General features: G+C 42.1%; 1 protein-coding gene across 3 annotated transcripts in view; it reads right to left on the bottom strand.

Moving 5' to 3' along the window:
- Positions 1 to 20438, bottom strand: part of PDE3A (phosphodiesterase 3A) — a 955418-nt gene that overhangs the window by 78238 nt on the left and 856742 nt on the right. For all 3 annotated transcript variants that reach the window (XM_069228518.1, XM_069228521.1, XM_069228520.1), the window contains 2 exons: positions 18100 to 18213; positions 8504 to 8703 (listed from right to left, as the gene is read on the bottom strand). In XM_069228518.1, coding sequence (XP_069084619.1) covers positions 8504 to 8703; positions 18100 to 18213 — 314 coding nt within the window. The remainder of the gene's footprint in view (positions 1 to 8503; positions 8704 to 18099; positions 18214 to 20438) is intronic.

Raw genomic sequence — 20438 nt, 5'->3', positions numbered from 1 at the left:
AGTGGTAAAGTGCCCAGAGTAACAAAAACAGCTAAATCAGAGTCTAGCACACATCAACAACCTGGGGAACAGAGGCAAAAAGTTAAGGGAGACCACGCCAAGGATGAAATGTCTAACAAACACCTTATAAAGCATAGCTAGAACCATGATTCAAGGACTGTGATTAATGGAAATTTGAAATGCAATTGTAAAAAATGGGTTATTGGTTGGGGGAGGGGAAACCCTAACCAAGCAACAACCACAATCCTTGTAAGGGACATGTAAATCAGAGGGTATTAGTGTGCTACAGCACTTATTGTGCCACCCACTTACATACCCATTTAAAACATGTCTCAGATCTGCCTCTGTAGCCTGTTTGCAGTTATAAAGTGTGAATTTGACCTTTCAAAATAAAATGTTTGCCAAGCCTAAACCTCCCTTCTTAATACATATAAATCACCCTATGGCAGGCTCTAAACATCTCATTGGCAGGGTGCATTGTATTTAAAAAGGGAGGGCATCTTTTTGTAACTTTTACATGTCCTAGTAGTGAAAAACTCCCAAATGTGTTTAACACTACTGTGAGGCCTACCTCTCCCATAGGATAACATTGGGTTATCTTATCACATTAAATAAGTGATAACATGTTTGAGAACAGGTAGAAATCTAAATGTTGGAGTCAAATGAATTGCTATTTATAATCCTCTATAATGAAAAAGTCAGATTTTAAGTCACAATTCTGAAAATGTCACACTTAAAAAGTTGCTATTTTCTTGTCCTGACTACTTGGTGCCTGTGTCCTGGGTCACATGATGGTGAATAGATGGCAAATGGCCTTGGTGTTTTCCTCCCAGACAATGAGAAAAAGGGGACCAGGAGTTGGATGGGCCCTTCTGCCAGGATAGGAGTGGCAAAGCTGTTCACAGTCCCACTTACATTTCGATGGGCTGCTACAGCACACTCACAAAGGAAATTGACACCAGCCTTTTGTTACTCTAGGCTAATTGGATCGTGGGCAGGGGAAGGAATTTTCTAGAGCCAGATGTGGGGGTAGCCTAGAAGTTCCATCCTCTTCAAAGACTGGCACAAGGTATAAATACTGGACCCTTAGACCAATGCTTCAGTACACTCCTGGACCTTGTACTCTAGAGTACTGCCCTGCCCCTTGAGACCTGCCTTATTCTCAAGAGAATTTCCCTGCTGCTTAGGGCCTGCCTTGCTTCTCAGGACAGCCCTGCTGCTATGAAGGAGTGCCCTGTTGCTTGAGACTTGGCTTTTTTCTGAAAGGACTGCCCAGCTGCTTTAGTCCTACCTTATTCTTCAGGAGACTGCCCTGTTGCTTAAGACCTGACTTGCTGAAGAAGAATGGAACCATCTCCTTGTTCCCACTAGGGCCTGAGTGATTCCAAGGATCATTTGGCTGACCTCCTATTCTCAGCTAGAGGGTCAGAACAAGTTCCAGAGGCCTCCCTCTTGCAATTTCCCAGCTGACCTGCTGCAACTGGACCTGCCTAAGCCCTGCTGGCCTCTGCCAGAGTGAGTTCAGGATTCCCAAAAGGTGCCTTCGTAGATCCTCGACCCTGACAGGGACTGTGATTCTTGATTGAGAAGGGTTTTCAAACCCATCAATCAAAAACCCAATTTTCTACAGTGGATATCTGGTTGCATGAGACTGGGGCAAAGTCAAAGGTTAAGATCAACTGTGATAGAGCGCTGGTCTGATACACAAGGTAGACTGGGCCCGGTTTCGGCTTATCTTCAGACTTAGAAGAAATTTTGAAGAACATTTCTTGAGAAGGTAAAGTTCAGCCTGGCAATGCAACAGGCTGTGTCTGAGGAGGAGTTGTTGACATCAGGGGCAGCTGGATGGGACGAAATCTCAGTGAACCTGTTGACGATGGTCCAAAAAAGCTCAGAGTGAGAAAAGCTAGATTTCCAGGCTGAAGAGATAGTCATAATTGATGGGGAGGTGGTTGCAGTGAGCCCAGTGAAGTTTTTTAGCTTTGGATAATTTTGGTTTCTTTGCCCAAGTTTGCTTTAGTTAAACCCAAAGTTGACCCAGAGTAAAACCCAAGTCTTTCCACTCTTGAATTAATTTCAGCCTTCCAAATTTAATAAAATGGTGTAGTAGAGCAATCATTCCAACCCCTGAAGCATTTGTACATGAAGCCAATGAACAGTTGTGATATCCAGACATATGCTTCAAAGCACTCATAAGTGTAATGTTTTTGCGAAGATTTGACCACATTGACGTTGGCTTTTGGGAAACTCGATCTAACCCCCATTAGAAATCCATTCCAGCAAGGAAGAATACTTCTTCTGGTCCATAAAACACATTTCTATTAAATTCTATTATATGTTTCAGTTAACTGGTAGTAAGCACATATACACAATATAAAAATGACCTGAGGAATTATCCTGTGTGATCCAACAAAATCTGATAGCTAGTATATAATCTTTACATAATACTATGTAGTAGTTGTGCAAACCAGTGCCAGTGGAGACAAAATGTAAGTAGAATTCGTTTTACCCTATCCTTGGTTGATCCAAGAGCAAGTTGTTCGAAAAGCTGGAAACCATTAGGCATTCCAGATTTGATTGCCCAATATACCTGTAGATACATAATACTACATTGCAACATATATGAGATTGTATCTTTCCAATCTTTATACCTAGTTATACCTTGCAGTATTTCATGACAGCTACTGTGAGTTGCTTTCTGCGCACATATTTCCCTCACCTTCTCCTTAATATTTGAAAATCTTTTTGGTCTGAATTAATATGAAGAATAATTTATATTAAATTAATAGCAGAAAATACATTTTACTATCACCCTGGGAACCACCAGCACCTGATTATCTTTAATTGAAGTAGAAAACCATTGCCCTGCACGACAAAGAATTTGCAGAATTTATGTTTTCCATCCAACCCGGTTTATGTTAAAGAGTACCTCATATTTAGAGCATCGGCCACTTTGCTTAATTGAATATCCCAGAGCCACAAATGCCACACTCAAGGAGCCAACATAGCCCTTTCTGAACATAATTGATTTGTATTAATTACTTCTCCATTTTGCTCTTTTTCGTACAAGACCATCATGAGCCATTGATAAATAAATGTCACTGTCTGCAACAGCTCATCTCTATTAATCTGTGATCCTCATGCACAGGTTCCCACTTCAATTTTACCAAATACATATTGGGTGTAATCATCAATTTGTGGACGCTGACCTAATGGCTTACCAACCCCCAAAAAAACCTCCAATGTTTACACAACTTTGGTCCTAGGGGGATTTACTGGCTCAGCTCCTACACTCCCCAATTGTTACCTGTCCCAACACCCAACACCCAGACCAAACAGTGCATAATTCAAACTGCATCAATTTTCACATGCCGTTCCATTCCTTTTATTTAGGATTGACCTATTTAAACCAGGATGTGGGACTTGAAGTCCCTTATACGTAAGGTTTAACTTCTACCGTGAGGGCCACTAATCCCATTTTTCTTGTTGTTCTGCAATCATATTGAGAAAATACATACCTGCATCAAGGGGTGGCTCCTCCATTAGGGTGGAGGAGTGTTGCCTCTGTTGAAGCAGATATGCAAATTAAGAATATTAATGATGATGATGATATATGTGCGTTTACTAATGAGTAAAATGTGTAGAGAAATTAATTGCAGAAAATAATGTGCACGTTTGAAAATGTGCCCACAGGGTGTGATCACCATGTATACTAGAATGATTGAAAAATGTGCAAAATAATGAAAATATATGAGAAAAATGTACTAATATGTCATAATGAGATGTGTAACCTAAGTTTTACATTAATTCTTAGTCTTAAATTAGCTGAACTAAAGGCCTAGTTCCACTGGGCTTTGCACACTCTGAGAATGGAGAAACAGAACACCTTGCAAAGGACTGGTAACCTGGGACCGCAACTTTGAACCACTCCAAATTCAAGTTACCTAGCTAGAACCTTCTGCACAGTACCGGTGGACAGGAGCTGATAAAGACAATTTGATACAATTATGTGTAGAGCAGGCTAAATCTACTTTCCCAGGACTTGAACAATAGAAGCACTGACTGGAGTGCCATATGCAACAATTTTGATACCTGAAGGACCGGATGAGAGCATCGCATGAAGAACCAATATGTTGCGTGTAACTTGAAGTTTATGAAAATTAGGAGATACAGTAAACAAAAACTATAGGTTAAAGTCATATCTGCTGACCGACTGACCAATTAGAAATTAGGGAGATGGAATAGGACACCCTAATAAAAAGTCATGACAAGGGGAGAATTTAGGAGGATTGCGGGAAGAGATTGATGACGTCAGGAGACGCTGTCCGAGGTGCTGATGTTGGGTTCATACTCTCTGAGCCTGATCCGTAGCTGACTAATTGATGACCTGAAGACAAAGACTAACTTGTTGCTGATCCATCCTGGATAGGTAGCTATGAAAATGTGACTGATGATTTTGTGCCTTTTCTTCTAGGTACCAACTGCGCTGTTATAGTGACTCTCAGTTAGGTAGATTTTTCCAAATTGATGTTTTCTCCAAATTGTTTTCGCATGAAGACCCCCATGCTAATGCTAATCTGGGTTAGGTAGGCTGTTAGGGGTGACGCTGACAGTGACAAATGACTGAGGGACTAAATGGCTGAATTGCATTATTGTTGCTGGTATTAATAGTTTATGGTATTACATTGTCATATAAGTTTTCTCAAGAAGTAATGTCTCTTTTTAATGAATTAATAAAGTTTGATTTGAATAAAGCTTATACTAACAGATGAATTAGAATTGTAATCAATAGGGAATAAATGTTGTTAAACTTTCTCAGTGTAGTTGTTGTTTTTTTGCTTAAGATGGTTTTATAGATATAGAATGTTCTTTGATTACTGATGTTAGCTACCGCTTCAAAAGGTTCATCGACCTGTATGCGTCCCCTTGTAAGTTTACTTACTAAGAACCGGGCGCGCTTGCACCCCTCTGCCAGCAACGGCATCTGCAAAAGCTCTAAAAGAAATCAATATTAAACTTACTTCAATATCAAACTCTCCTAGAGGTGCGGTGCAGGGTCACAAGCGTAACGAGTGAGAGGGGGAGTGCTCAGCACTCCCCCCTCAAAGCGAATGTGTGTTTGGCCGGCACAGAGCTCTCTCCAGTCCAGCACAGTTGCCAGGCTGGAGAGAGCCTGCACAGGCTTCCAGTCCCACCACGAGCACCCTGGCTGGGTGCTCTCAGTCAATCCTGACGCTGCTATAAGCAACATCAGGATTGGTCGTAGGGCAGGCTGGGAGCCTGTGCCTGCAGCCGACTACAGCAGAGACGGAGGAGAGGCGCGGCCTGCGTGCAGATAAGTTTATTATTATTTTTTAATTGTTTACATATTGACTCCCACACAACCCCCATGCTGCCTCCCACCCCATGTGCCGCCCAATGTAAGACCCACGAGCCGAGACTGCCTGCATCACAGATTTCTTTAGCTCTCCAGGACATACTGGAGTCCCTTTAATACCTGAAGCCAGATTACCTAAATCAGAATGCAATACTTCTAAGCCTTCTGTTACTGGTGTCTTCTTTAATGTTCGAGTGGGGTCCGAGGTTGACACAGCTTGGCTTGACATGGTTTGCCTTTTTGTAACCTATTCCCAACCTCTACAACTTTTTAAAGGAAGTCATATTACTAAGCCATGGACCTTAGAACCGCTTACATGTTACAGCTGAACCCATCATTTCTTTTAACAGAGGGCCTGATTTAGATTTTGGCTATAGGGTAATTAGTCATAAACATCCTTCATATTATCAGCGCATTAGGATTTATAACAAAGTACCCATCCGCCAAATTATGGCTCAGGCCCAAAGTATTTTCAATACATATCTTCGATAAATGCCAGCTAAACCATGTTGCTCTGTTGCCACTCGTTACCGTCCACAGCAACCACCATGAAATTAGCTGTTTCCAGACATATGGTGCCAGGCATGTGCCTCAACTCGTCTTTTGCTGGTTTTATTTTTTGTACTCATGTAAGTTTGAAACATTGACATCAATTATGTGTTACTTCACCCTGGTACATTCTTCAACACTCATCGTAGATGTAATAATATGTAAGATATGACCTATATCAAAGACTAACTGAGCATTTGTACCGGGGGTAGATGATCTAGCACTAAGGATGTGACTTCTACATCCTAAATAAGATACTTTTTCCAGTTCTGAGCATTTAAAAGGAAAAGGCTTCAACGGTTAAGCTTATTTTTTTAACTTAAAGATGAACATGAATACTGTACTTCTGGACAAATTGATTGGCTGGTTATCAAGCATGATTGTTTTATTGAATTGATCACTAACACAAGTTGTCCAGATTGGCTTGGTGCCCACTTGGCTAAAGATAAATTGACTTCGGGCGATTATGCTCAAACTGCTATGCCAGCAGTAGACATGAGATGTGAAGAGCAAACAAGCTTGACTCCTAATGTTAAACAACACAGATTGAAATTAAGCGGTCTATTCAAAAACATCACGAAATAAGACACAAAATAAGACTGGAAATAATATGGGCTGCTGTTGCTCTATGTTGAATCCAACCTGAGACAAATAACTGCAGTCTTCAAAACTAAACTAGCATAATCAAAACAGTGTAGAGTGTATGCATATGTTTTCCGCTGTCTGCTTTGTATTACTTTCTGAAAAACGTATAGCCCATTCATGTGGTGAGGTGAGCACAAATCCAGGTGTGTGTTTCCAGGTCCTCTTAATGTGTTCTTCAGATTCCTAATTTTCTTGGCCCCCACACTCCTGTTCACATTTATCAATGTTATCTGTTTCTGTTCTTATGACAGATCGGTTTTGACGTTCATGGTCCAATCCCATGTTTATCTGACCTTCCCCTTGCTCTTAATCAAATTATTCCCCTTGCTGCCTTGCTTTACGCCTATTGTACTCTCATATACTTGCGTGTTCCACCTGTGTATACATCCTGCACTGTCACATTTCTCATGTTTCCCACATTGTCCTGTGCAGATCCTATTTTCTCCTTAAAAGTCCCCTCATGACAACCTCTTTCCATATTTAGTTGTAGCTTTTAGTTCATGGAACTGCACTAAATACATTTTTATTTCATCTTGGTGGGTGTACCGAATGGGTATATTTCCTCATCTACGTCTGCTGCATCTTTCTTTATTATAGTGCATCTTTTCCATTGTCTCCAGCAGGACTGGGCTCTTGTATCTTCCTGAGGTCTGATCTCTTCTATCTTCTGTCCTTTTCATCTTGTAACCTTGATCTGCCCTGTCACTAGATCTCGCTCTATGTCTAAAGGTCTAAGTTTACCCACAAAACACTTTTTCACAACAATGTCAATTGACTCACTCTTGCCCTTATTGCACCCAAACACTATACACAGCTTTCCTCCTCCATTGTATTCGTGATGCTTCAGCTTCTCATTCTACAAATATGTTCCTCCTTCATCTGCTTCCTCTTCCCCACACAACTGTTCCGCTGTGCCCGCTTCAAACCCATTTCAGTATGTGACTCCTTCTTTGTTGTTTATTCCTTTATCATGTCTACTGCTCCTGATTCTTACCCTCCCGTTAATATCTTCTATCCTGTTACTTTATTTTAAATTCGACCTGCTGCCTTTTCTCTTCTCACATTGACTGACTTTTAAAATAAACTTCAGTCCTTCTACCAGTGGCACTGCAACTCTCGTTCCTGCTTCTTCTATGCTAACAAACCTCTGTCTTTCATGGAGGGTATTCATCATGATGTCTTCTTGCAAAAGCTTGAGTTTTCCCCTTTGTTACCCTACTTTACACTGTAATACAAATGTTTTCTGTGTCCCATTATGTGTATGATCAGATCTTACTTGCAGCGTTTGCTTAATCCGCCTCCCTTAATACAACTGTGTATATCCACCATCAGAGTGAAAAAATCTAGACCTACAAAATACAAACACATGTAAATATAATCCTACAAAAATGTCAACCTCTTTCAAATCCCTAAATCGAGCCGAATGCACAAAACACTTGTTGTAGGAGTGGTTAGCCCTAGCAAAGTCGGGGAAACATCTTGATAACAGGATTAGATGTTTATGAAATCTATTTCTTTTTTCAGATATATTTAACCATATTCACAATTTTGGCAGTCTATAAATTTTCACCCACATTTTATAGAGCTACCAATTACAATAATCTTGCCTGCCTTGATGTTTACTTCATAGAGGGATACATAATCCCACATAAAGGGGGTTATTCTAACTTTGGAGGAGGTGTTAATCCGTCCCAAAAGTGACGGAAAAGTGACGGATTTACCACCAGCCGTATTACGAGTCCATTATATCCTATGGAACTCGTAATACGGCTGGTGGTATATCCGTCACTTTACCGTCACTTTTGGGACGGATTAACACTCCTCCAAAGTTAGAATAACCCCCAAAGTGTGTGTTCTTTTCTTCAAAAAACTGTTCATGTGAATAACTGGTCTCAATTCAAAATGTTAATTAAAAACAATAATTGAACTAACCTGGGGTGCACTAGTTGCTACCAGAAAGGCATTCGTCCTTCCAGGGTGATCATAATCATGCATGGCAGCAGCCACGTAAAGCGCCATTAGTTCAAGAGCAGGGATGTTGCCTGCCAAGCATCCATACTTGTCATCTGAAATGGAGTACATCTTAGAAAACACATATCCCATGTGCCCATGCGTGATGCCGCTGTCCGAATCTAAGTGAAAATATAGAATTCCAGTGTTCAGAATCATAAAATACTGCAACGATACAGTGAGGAAAATATACACAATAAATGAGTAAGCAACATGGTATCACTAGTGCTCTGCAACCATCATGTGTCTCTGCCAAAGTTTCAAGATCACAATAATGTTTTAAAAAACACATGGCAAAACAAAACAGGCATTGACAAAGGCAAAGGCTGACAATCAATGCCAGGCTCATTTGCTTTGCCAATACTTGTTTAGTTAGTATTGTTACCTATCATACTGCTTGCATTTCCCAGAAGCATAGATTACGTTCTTGGTCAAACTATCAAAACATGAGACAGCGAATTTTAGGTTCTATCGGATACCATTCACAACTCACATCTACATTGTTACCTCTTACACCATCAGTTTGAATTCTTTACATTGATGTGTCAGAAGAGTTCCTTACTTTGAGTATCTTGCACTATGATCATCAGACCAAGAAATGTAATACTGTCTACAATCAACATAATTAGTTAGCCATGCTAATATCATGACCAATGAAGTGCTGCAGTGAATGCACATTTTCCAAATAATTTAAAGTTGACGTTGCACTTTGTCCAGGTCAGACACTATATACCTCATTTAACTCATGGGTGGGCATCATTTCAGCATTGACACCAGTTTAAGGACCAAGGACCATATTTATACTTTTTGACGCTAAACTGCGCTAACGCAGTTTAGCGTCAAAATATTTAGCGCCGTCTAACGCCATTCTGAAGCGCCATGCGGGCGCCGTATTTATGGAATGGCGTTAGCCGGCGCTAGCAGACCGGCGCTGCCTGGTGTGCGTGGAAAAAAAACACGTAGACCAGGCAGCGCCGGCGTAGGGGGAAAATGGCGTTAGGGCGTCTTAAAATGGGGCAAGTCAGGTTGAGGCAAAAAAATCGCCTCAACCCGATTTGCGCCATTATTTTCGACGCCCAGACGCCATTTAAATGACTCCTGTCTTAGTAAAGACAGGAGTCATGCCCCCTTGCCCAATGGCCATGCCCAGGGGACTTATGTCCCCTGGGCATGGTCATTGGGCATAGTGGCATGTAGGGGGGCACAAATAAGGCCCCCCTATGCCACCAAAAAAAAATAAAAAATATAAAAATGTATACTTACCTGAACTTACCTGAATGTCCCTGGGGTGGGTCCCTCCATCCTTGGGTGCCCTCCTGGGGTGGGCAGGGGTGGCAGGGGGGGTCCCTGAGGGCAGGGGGGGTCCCTGGGGGCAGGGGAGGGCACCTGTGGGCTCATTTTAAGCCCACAGGCCCCTTAACGCCTACCCTGACCCAGGCGTTAAAAAGTGGCGCAAATGCGGGGTTTTTTGACCCGCCAACTCCCGGGCGTGATTTTTGCCCGGGAGTATAAATACGACGCATTTGCGTCGCCGTCATTTTTTTAGACGGGAACGCCTTCCTTGCATCTCATTAACGCAAGGAAGGCGTTCACGCCAAAAAATGACGCTATTTGCCCATACTTTGGCGCTAGACGCGTCTAACGCCAAAGTATAAATATGGCGTTCGTTTTGCGCCGAATTTGCGTCGAAAAAAACGACGCTAATTCGGCGCAAACGGAGTATAAATACAGGCCCAAGTTCCATACATACCTACAATAGATGATACTCCTGAGGACTGTCCTTAAGAAGCAGTTATAAATATAGAAGCAAATGTAAAATTAAACCACAAATGTGCAGCACTTACTACTATAACTTTGGTGTATACTGTTGATGAAGAGGCTTTACAGAAGATCCTAAAGACGCTGCCTGTAAACACGGTTGATGAGTATACAACCATATGAGTTCATTAGGGCCACAAAGCAGATGTAATCTTCCTTTTCATAAGAATCCGGTAACTGTGTTTGAGTAACCAACACTTCAAGTCATGTTTCATAAAAAAGTCCATGATGGGTTGGTGACCCTGAGCCTTCTTGGCTTATAGAAGCTGTGTTCACTATGTTTTTTATTATGGGTTGTAACACATTGTACTGTCAGAAGAGTGTGCACATTCTGAATCTACAGCTATTGTCAGCTTAGATTTGCAAGTACTCATTGCACAATACTGAATGGAGGAAGTTTTATGAATGTAATCAAATTATGTGAATCATTGTTAGCCTTGGCAACTTTTCAGAAGTTACATAGTGGGTTGGCACCCTGCTGTATAAATCACTGGTCTCATCTGGGTATCATCTAAGTCAGGTAAGTTTAGAGAGCCAATTCTGAAAAGAAGTACTGTTGTGGATAGGCAGCACCATTATCAGAAACATGCCTTATGTATGCCTACATTTCCAGAAAAATCTCTCTGTAAACTCAACAAATCTCAGAAACAAAGACTACTATCTGACAAGAAAAATGAAGAAAAGGTGAATGCTGTGCCATGAGAAGCCCTTGACAGCACAGTCCTCAAAAGTATCATATTTAATGTTAATATTCTTAACAGTATCCTTTACACAGAAAGTCGATGGAGGTCAAAACACTGGGAAAAAGCCAGGTGATAATAAAAACACAGTTAAAATCGTAATTTAAGATTAAACTGTAAATAACCAAATAAGAATAGATGGATCTGAATGTCAACACTTAATTACAAGGGAGGGAGAGGGTTAGCGGCCAACAGTATTTTCTGCAAGAAATAACAGGAGTCTCCAATCCACATCAAGAGTTTTGGCTTGTATGCAATTGAGTTTGCTTTGCCAGTGTTGGAAATGGCTTTCCCATTGTTTATGAGGTAAGAGCATAAGCGAAGCCAATGCTGTCAGGCTGCCACTGATTTTCTGAACTGATTCTTATAGTTACACCAGTTCAGGATTGGTACCTTGTTGCACCACATTGTTTATAATGCAATTGTTGTCACCATCTTGGAATAGCATAGCTAGAAATAAAAATAAAAAAACAGAAATCCAAGATGGTCAGTACATGGCATCATGCTAGGAAAACATGCTTTGGCATCACAGGAATTTCCATGGGCCAACATGCTTCTGGTTCTTTGTCTAGTCATGCTCAATCCTGGGATGGAGTAAGGTGATTGTGGTGGAAAAATTAGGGTCAAGCCATTACAGTACAAGACTGAGTTATTGTCCTCTCAGCTGGGTTCTGGAACACTATGGACTCCATGACCTTCAGACCTAAGTTGGCAGACCACCCTCTTGTTGGGTGTCAAGGACGTGCTGGACAAAACTGTTATTTATCCTGCTCCCCTGGAGAAAGAAGTTGTTGTGTTTTACTCCCACATATTCCTGATGCCAAAGTAGACAGCAGTTTATTTTTTGTCACTCATTTGAAGACGATAAATAAAATTGTGTAGGCGCGCCTTAAACCTGGGGGGTGCTTATCTTCACATCAGTGGTTGGCATCCTCATCGTCCTTATCAGCACTTTGCAACCCTGCCCTCCTATATCAGGTTTGATGTCCTTACCTTTAGACTGATGTCTGCCACAAGGATGTTTCCAAGATGCTACAACTAGTGGCTGGAGTGTTGTAACACTAGTCTTCATCCATATCCCTCCAGAATTGGCTGGCCCACTTCCCATCCCTACAGAAGACCGGACTGGATGTTTAGGAGGTGTGCTGCCTGTTAGGCTCTCTGGGATTCCTGGTCAATGCTATTAAGTCCAGGTTGAAACTGTCCCAGAATCTAAAAGATATTGGAGCCTGATTCCATATGGAAGTGGGAAGAATGCCATTGCCTCTGAACATGTGGCTTATATCTTGTATTTTATGAGTACTCTCAGCCAATCCATTGATGTTAGCCTCATGCTGGACAGAGGTGCAGGAGATCTGTTCAGCTTGCATCTCCTTGATGACTTACTGGGTTCTTGCACCAGTGGGATGTTTTGTTATGAGTTTTCTCCTCTTGGTCTCTCTCTGCAAGCTGCAACTGCACTCTCCTGTGCCTTGCCACTACCTGACTCCCGCCTTATGTCACATTCTCTATTTGCAGGACCGGGTGTACAACAGGGACAACAGTAAGATTCTGGTGTCTCTGATGATTTTGCTGGAACTATATTTGTGGTTGGTGCCTAGTCATCTGCACAGGAGCATCCCCTTTCGGGTTGGGAGCAACTGGTGGTGACCAAGGATGCTTAAGTCCATTCAGGGTTTTGGCTCCACACATCCAATTAGAAAGAACTCTTGCGGTCCCAATGGTGTTCAGTGTCTCTGTTGGGAGTGTTTGAGGGCTACTCTATGGTTCTGAGGGCATTTGTCATGCAGCTACACCAGCCAGTTCCTCAGCGTTTGGCTCGCACTACAAGTTGGATGTGGGGGCACAATAATCATTTATCCTTCGGTAAGGGTGTCCTGTCTTCAGTTGTGTGTGCTTAGGTGGTCTTCAGTTTCATTACAAGAGTGCAGTGGATTTAGCAGTCTATGGATGTATGTGCCCTTTTTGTGCAATTCCAAGGCTAATGGGACAACTGAGGTATGTTCTCACATGTAAGGACGGGATGGGGAAGGAGGTGAGAAGGCAATGTCTAGATTACGTATGGGCAATCACATCACTCCAATTCTTCCTTTCTCATTTCAGACCTCTGCCTCCCATCCAGGCCTTAGGTTTCTGCAGACTTGGCTATTGGCTTTGGTAGGTACTTCTACAGAGGTACTGGGGTAGTATCCCTTTTAACAAGAATACTGAGGAAAGAAAGAAAGAAAACAAATAATTATGTGTCAGCAATGGCTGCCCAGCAGGTAGAGTGTGCTCAAATGTAAGGGATGGGACAAGGAAAAGTGATCCAGAATAACAGGGTTATTGGTAAGTGATCTTGGCATTACCATCTGTTGTTGCTTTTATGGCACTACAATTTGGATGTGTTCAGAACTGGATGAAGAAATCAGTAAAATATTAAATGCATTTATCATGAATAAATACTTTATTGGTATTTTATGTCCAGGTGAATGGAAATTGTTGAATCTTGCATTAGATGTTGCATATTTTAGTTTTCTATTTTGCTGCCAGTTTCCCATAAATCCCCTGAGGTTCCGTATAGGGTAGCACAATCAATCACTGCAGAATTCTTGCAGCAGCAGTATGGTAACTTGAGGTTGAGTGTGGAGGTTAAGTGCTCTAAATCTCCAAAGTGGTGGATGCCCATCACCGCATCCACCTGGTTAAGCCTGTATGCACAGGTGAGGGGCGCACGTGTGCAAGCAAAGCAAACACTAAAGACTGCTCAAAGCTCAACTCAAACCAACTATGGTCAAAGCACTGACTTCTTGAGGGGACACCATTTTTTTAAAAAGGTAGACTGGGGTAGTGCCACAGCCAGTGAAAGTCACAAGAGCAGTTACAACCCATAATAGAGAAAGGATGGCTGATGACCAACAACCCATTGGTGCCAATGATTCACAGAGAAACCAATCTCCTGTCCAACTGGTGGAGGCACCTTCAGCACATTCAGCTGTAACTGCTATCCCACCATTGACTGAACTGCTTGTCCTACTATGAACAGTCTGAAATTATTCCAACTACTGGGGCAGACCATGACTATGACCCACCTGAATCTGAATTATGAGAGATTCAACCTGAAACAGGTAAACAACAAGAGGAGGAGTCAATTGACTATTTGATGTGTGACTAAGGGAGCTGGCCAGGTGATATGACTGCTCATCCTAAGAGAACCAAGGATGATGCTCAATTCCATGTTAGTGCAGGCCTGGCCACAGGATTTATTTAATAGAAGGGCAGAAGAAATCAAATCTGTCGTAGCTAATGTAAACATTAATAAAGTCTTGGAGGGCACCACTATCACCAAGAAGGAATCATTAGATGCAGTAAGGCCAAAGATCGACACAAGAGGAGGGTCTGATGGAACAAGGTTGCAAGCAGCTGGCTGTAGAAGCTGCAGTTTGGAAATGCATCAGTTGACAAAGTGTCATGCTTCAGTTGTGGCAAAGCTAACCGTTTTGTCTCTGTCAATGGAGGGTGCTGAGAAAAAACACAGTGGAAGACCAAGGCTGTCTCAAGTATGAAAAATGTCATGGCAGAAATGATGGCTGGGCAGAACCAAGTGGCTCAGAGAAAGAGATGGAGGATATATTCCTTATCTCCTACACCAATGCAGTGGGCAAACAAAAGAAGCATCAATCTACCTACAAACTGAAGGTACAAAGACAACAGAGCACAGCAACAATTAACTCAGGGGTGTCCATCAATATAACTGATCAACAACAGTATCATCAGCTGACCCCAATGCCAGAGTGGAAGCCTACAAAAATCTGAATAAATGCACATGGCTGGGACTCTCCGATCCCTGGCTGCTGTAATTCAGGTGAAGGTGCAAAATTAGGCCCATATTGGCAACACATAATTCTATGGTACACAAGACGGCAGAGGCACATTATTCAGCTGCAGAACCACAGAACATGTAACACTCTTATTCCTTGTAAGACAAGTCAGAGAGCACCATCTGGGACAAATATTGCAAGAGTTCAGCCAACCCTTCAAATGTGTATAGTTCCTTAAGGATACCATCATAACCCTGCAGAACAAAACAGTGACCTATGGCTCTGGCATAGCTAGATGTCATTCCACTGCATGCCATTGTTAGAAAATTAGCTTGTGAAACTAGAGGAAATGAGCGTGTCAGGACCACCCCTTTTGGTCACCTTACAGTGGTTATCATTGAGACTAACTCACGGAGCCGGGGGGGGGGGGGTGTCATCTAAATTTGCATTAACAGCATTGACACAAGACTGCCAAACCAAGCCATTAGACATGGGAGACATATAACGGTAAATCTTATCATGGGGGATTTCAATGGAGCTCAATGGTTCTCGAACCTGGATTTTAATGTGAGGTAACAACTTGTACCAGACCCAACCAGGATTAAAAGCACATTCTCCACTCCTGCAGGGCTCCAGATTTATAAGAGGCTCAGCTCTGGAATCGCTTCAATGACTGAATTGTTTCAAAAGGCAGTCAGAGAGACACTGTCAGGGTTGGAGCGACTCATTACATAAGTGACAACATTCTAATATTGTCGATAACTAAGGACACGCATCACCACAGGTGCAAAGCATTGCATAATAGACTCTGAGTATGGACTAACACTTCATAGAGATAAATGTGAATTATTCAAAGACAGCATACAGTTCTTTAGTTATGTATTTTCCCAGGTGCACATCAGCATGGGCCCAAGAAATCAGAGGACATATAGAAGGCCGTAGTTCTCAACTCGGTGACCTGTGAGTGACTGACTAATGCTGGCGTTTTATTCCAGTCTTGGCAAACTACCCTGCATGACGCGTAATTATGTATTTCAACATGCATCAGGTCATGGAATGGACTGCCAATGCTAATCCTGTAAGATTAGAGACCATACTGGTACAGGCGCAAAAGAGTGAAGTATAGACATTCTTAACCTTTACCAGCAAGGCTCTCGCAGATACCGAATCCCGATACTTCCAGATTTAACATAAAGCTCTGGCCACGTAATGGAGGTGCACACATTTTCAGCTGTACATACAGAGGAGGTGGTTCAGGGTGATCACGGACATCAAACCATTGGTAAACCTGCTTCACACACTTTTCAGTATCTGCCGCAAAGAATAATAAAATAGGTCATGCAACTTCAGAAGTATGACTTTTCAGTACAATATCAACCAGCCCAAGAAACCACTCAGGGTGCTGATAGATGACAAGTCACAAGCAGGAGGACACAGTAAAGTGATGGAGAAATATGCTCAACAAGTCCCACAGATGGCCTTCCAAAGGCCGTAAGTCTCGAAGAAACTGCTCAACTGACAACCAAGGATGAATGCCTACACAAAGTCCAGGCGACCCTCCAGAGAAGGGCATGGGAAATGTTTCTGACAAACATTCAGCAGATGACTAAAATATCAACAATCAACAAACACTGTCAACATTGTAGAGAGTCAGGTCTGACCTAAGAAGAACTTCAGATGGTCTTGTGTTGAGGGAGTCGCACATAGTGATACTGGATTCCCTGCAGGAAGAATGTCCTTGGTACAGGTGTAATGTCCCTTCAGGGATGTCCTTGGTACACCAATGATTTCAGGGCACCACCAAGAGGAACAGTAGACTGAGAGAAAAATGTTGGATCCCAGGGAAGAACTGAATCATGCAATAGGCTTATGTGAGGCTTCCAGTCGTGTCAACTAACTAGTGACACAGAGCGGCCTGTGATAACTGAGGAACTATGCATCATGCCACAGACCAAACTAAGAGCAGATTTCAGTGTCTCTCCCGATGGAAGGCAAGCACTGGTGGTGATTGATGAACAAAAAAGTTACAAGTGGTGGAACTGTTGGTGTACACCAATTTTGAATATGTAAATCATAGGCTGGAGAAAATATTGGTGGCCTGTGGACTTGCCAAAGAGATTTTAAAAAATGGGCAATGTTCCCCCATTTCAGGGGAGTGACTCTCTGAACTATTGTCAAAATATAGGAGTGATCATCGAAAAATAACACCTTGGCGGCCCAAGTCAATATGTGATGTGGAGCACTTTATGAGGACAAGGCGTTTCATATAGCAGCAGAGAAGCAAGAGGGTGCAGAGTGGTCCCTGCACAGCTTTTTAAGAATTTATTGCAACACACTTCATTGTAACCCTGGATCTGTCCTTTCTGTATTCTGCTCCAAGTAATTTATAGGAGGCTATCAGAAGAATAGTTACCTGGATACACAGAGAATTCCTTATGGGAACATATGGGCTGGAGTGAGAGATGGCAGTTGATATCCACCTGCCGGGAACGGCACACTCATGCTGACGATTGAAATACCCTCCTTTACTTCTTACTGTTATGGTGTTTTCTACTTCGAAAACTTCCTGCCACCACCTCTCTTAGGGAAACCTCTACATGGCATGATCCCAGCCATTACTGTAAGGTGCAGGGCGGAGGGGACTCCATATGAAGCTGCCCCCTGGACGGCGGCAGGAGTGACTGGATGGAACAATGGTCACAGTGGAAAGGGGTAAAGAAATCCTCACGAGGTATGCATCCACCTTCAGCCCGGGTCATAATCAGGAGACCGGGGCAGAAGATTCTATCCATTCAGAAGGGTTTGATGAAACGGTGGTGTGTGCCTGTGCCCACAAATACTGCATTGGACCCTCATTGTACTACACAACCCTCTTCAGGCTGGGGTGTGGCCCGACACCGCATTTGAACCAAAGGCATATTCCCATCACCGCACAGGCCACAAATTCAGGTTAGTGTATGCATGACTCTCTGTTCACAATGGTCAATTAAAATTGAAAATTATAAACTAATAAGTGTCCAGGACCTGTGAAATGAATTGCAAAGGGAAGAGGGAGCTTCGGTTGTTTCCTGAATTGTGATTGAAAACAGAGTATCGATCGTTCCAAAGGGTAGTTTTCTATATATTGGTTTCTAGTGGTAAATGTACAAAAATAATTTACCTGAATCGCTTGCTGATCCATGGTCGTTGTTTATAGTTGGGAGCCCTGGTATAGCCTGAGTGCTAAGGTACCAAACAGCATGAAGAACATCAGTGGCATGAATTCTGTTGTGATCTGTAACAGAAGGTTGGACAAAAAGCTGAATATGTGTATTCGTGTAACGGAAAAGGAGCTCCATCTAGTAGTCATTTTATATATATACATACATATATATATATATATATATATATATATATATATATATATATATACATATATATATATATATATATATACATATATATATATATATATATATATATATATATATATATACTTACCTCGATGACAATATTTGTTTTACTTTCTCGCTAAACTAATTTTAAGAAGGTATTAACAAAACACGAATGAAGGCTAAATCATCTTCTGCCCAGGGTGAAATGAAACAAAAATGGCATTTGAATGTATCCCTGTTCTGTCTTTGCATTCTGTTAACAATAGTCATACCAGCGGCCTAATAAAATAATGCGGCGGGAGAAGACAATTTGCCATGGAAATTGTTAGACCATAGACGCCTTTTTTTTTACATTTTCCGGCTTGTCTGCTACTCGATTTTCAATAAATGTCAACCAATTCTTTTTGGGGACTTTCTAATGACAAACCTATACACTGAACCCCAGTCGTGTCGATGTGCTGGGTAAGAGAAGGGAAAATGAGAGCATACGTTTGTACTGCCCCGGCGCAGGTATAGACAGGAAGCTGAATGGAAGATAGTATTGTTGCAGCATGGTGAATAAATGAGACTTTCTACTGTGAAAACAAAGATAGCTGCCTGCAGCCCGTGTCTTCTATCTGGAAATACTGTAACCAGTTTAATGTATGACAAAAACAGCGTTAGTTGTGTCTGTGTGCTAGCATGCAAAATATTCTGGTTTCTTGTAATGAAATCCAGCAGTGCAATAAATACAGATAATGCCTTCCAACAATAAGGTGTGCGATTATCCCAGCAATTTACCAATGTAGTTTCTTGCATTTTTAAACACAAATTAAAACCAATGGCTGCAGGTGACTGGGTCAAGTTGTGATTCCAGACCGACCATGATGGAACAGAGGTCGGCTATGCCTAGGGCGTTGCACCTGTCCAACGTTTTACCTGCTAGGTTTACCTGAAGTTTTCTGTATAATCTGTTTAGGTGCCTTTTTTGCGTGGTGTCAACTATTTTTTGGGGCTGAGGCTGCAGACTGTCTGACTCTGTGCACTGAAACTCTGCTAACCAGGCCCCAGTGCATGTGCTCTGTTCCCTAAGACATGTCAAAATAGGTTACACATCTAAATGGCATATTTAACTTACCTGTCAGTACCCAGTAAATGGTATAAAGTGTGCTCAGGGCTAGTGGACTGCAATACCTACTGTGCTTACACTGACACCATAATTATGGTTTCAGGCTCACCATTGTAGCCTGAATGTTGCAGTATAAAAACTGCAATTTGACTTCCCAAAAGTACCCCCTCTGACAAGCTAAGCCCCTCCATTTAAAACTTAATAAGTCACACCTGGGTAGGCTTTACACCCCAAAAGGCAATGTGCATGTTATTTAAAAGTAGGACATGTAGAAGTTTAGTTTTACTCGTCCTTACAGTGACTAGCCCCTAAAAGCTATTTTCACTGTAGTAAGGATGGTTCTTCCACAGAAAAACACTGTGATGCATTATTACATTTAATACTGCTATCTTAGGCTAGGAGATATACAGAAATTTCTTTCTTGGGTCCTTTGTAATATGTGTTTCCTGGTGAAGTTGGATTTATAATAAATATTAAAGAAGAGGTATTTTTAGAAAGTTATCTTTTCCTGCCTGAAGTCTCTGGAGGCTGCAGCCCCCTGAGTGTTCAAGGCCTGAATGAGGTGTGAACACAGCTCCCAGTCCAGAGACAAAAGACTGGATATATGACAGGATGACAATTTGGACAGTGCCTCTGAAGTTAATTTGAAAGGGGCCTTCTCTGTGTCAAATGAACCTGAACCTCTCTGGTGCCCATACACAGTTTGCACAATGGAACATGGGTTTCAAAATCTTGGATTAAGGGAGAAAAGGGAACTATGGAATTGTTTGCAGTAGGGCACACAGGATCTGCTGAAAAAATGGGTATGGTTACCCTGGGAACTCTTTCCCTCTTGCTTGTGGAGGGGCCAGGACTTAACCTCATCCACGAGCAAGTGCCAGGCAAAAATGTGGGACACCTAGGCACCTTCTTCAGAATACTCCAGACCTATCAAAGAACAGAAGGAGGATTGTACCTGCTGTTTGAGACTTGTGACAGGACATGAAGAGCTGAACCTGCTTCAACTTGCACCCAGGA

This window comes from Pleurodeles waltl, chromosome 4_1 (assembly GCF_031143425.1).
Source record: "Pleurodeles waltl isolate 20211129_DDA chromosome 4_1, aPleWal1.hap1.20221129, whole genome shotgun sequence".
NCBI lineage: Eukaryota > Metazoa > Chordata > Amphibia > Caudata > Salamandridae > Pleurodeles > Pleurodeles waltl.
The sequence above is the reverse complement of the archived record's forward strand: the minus strand, read 5'-3'. Positions and strand labels throughout refer to the sequence as shown.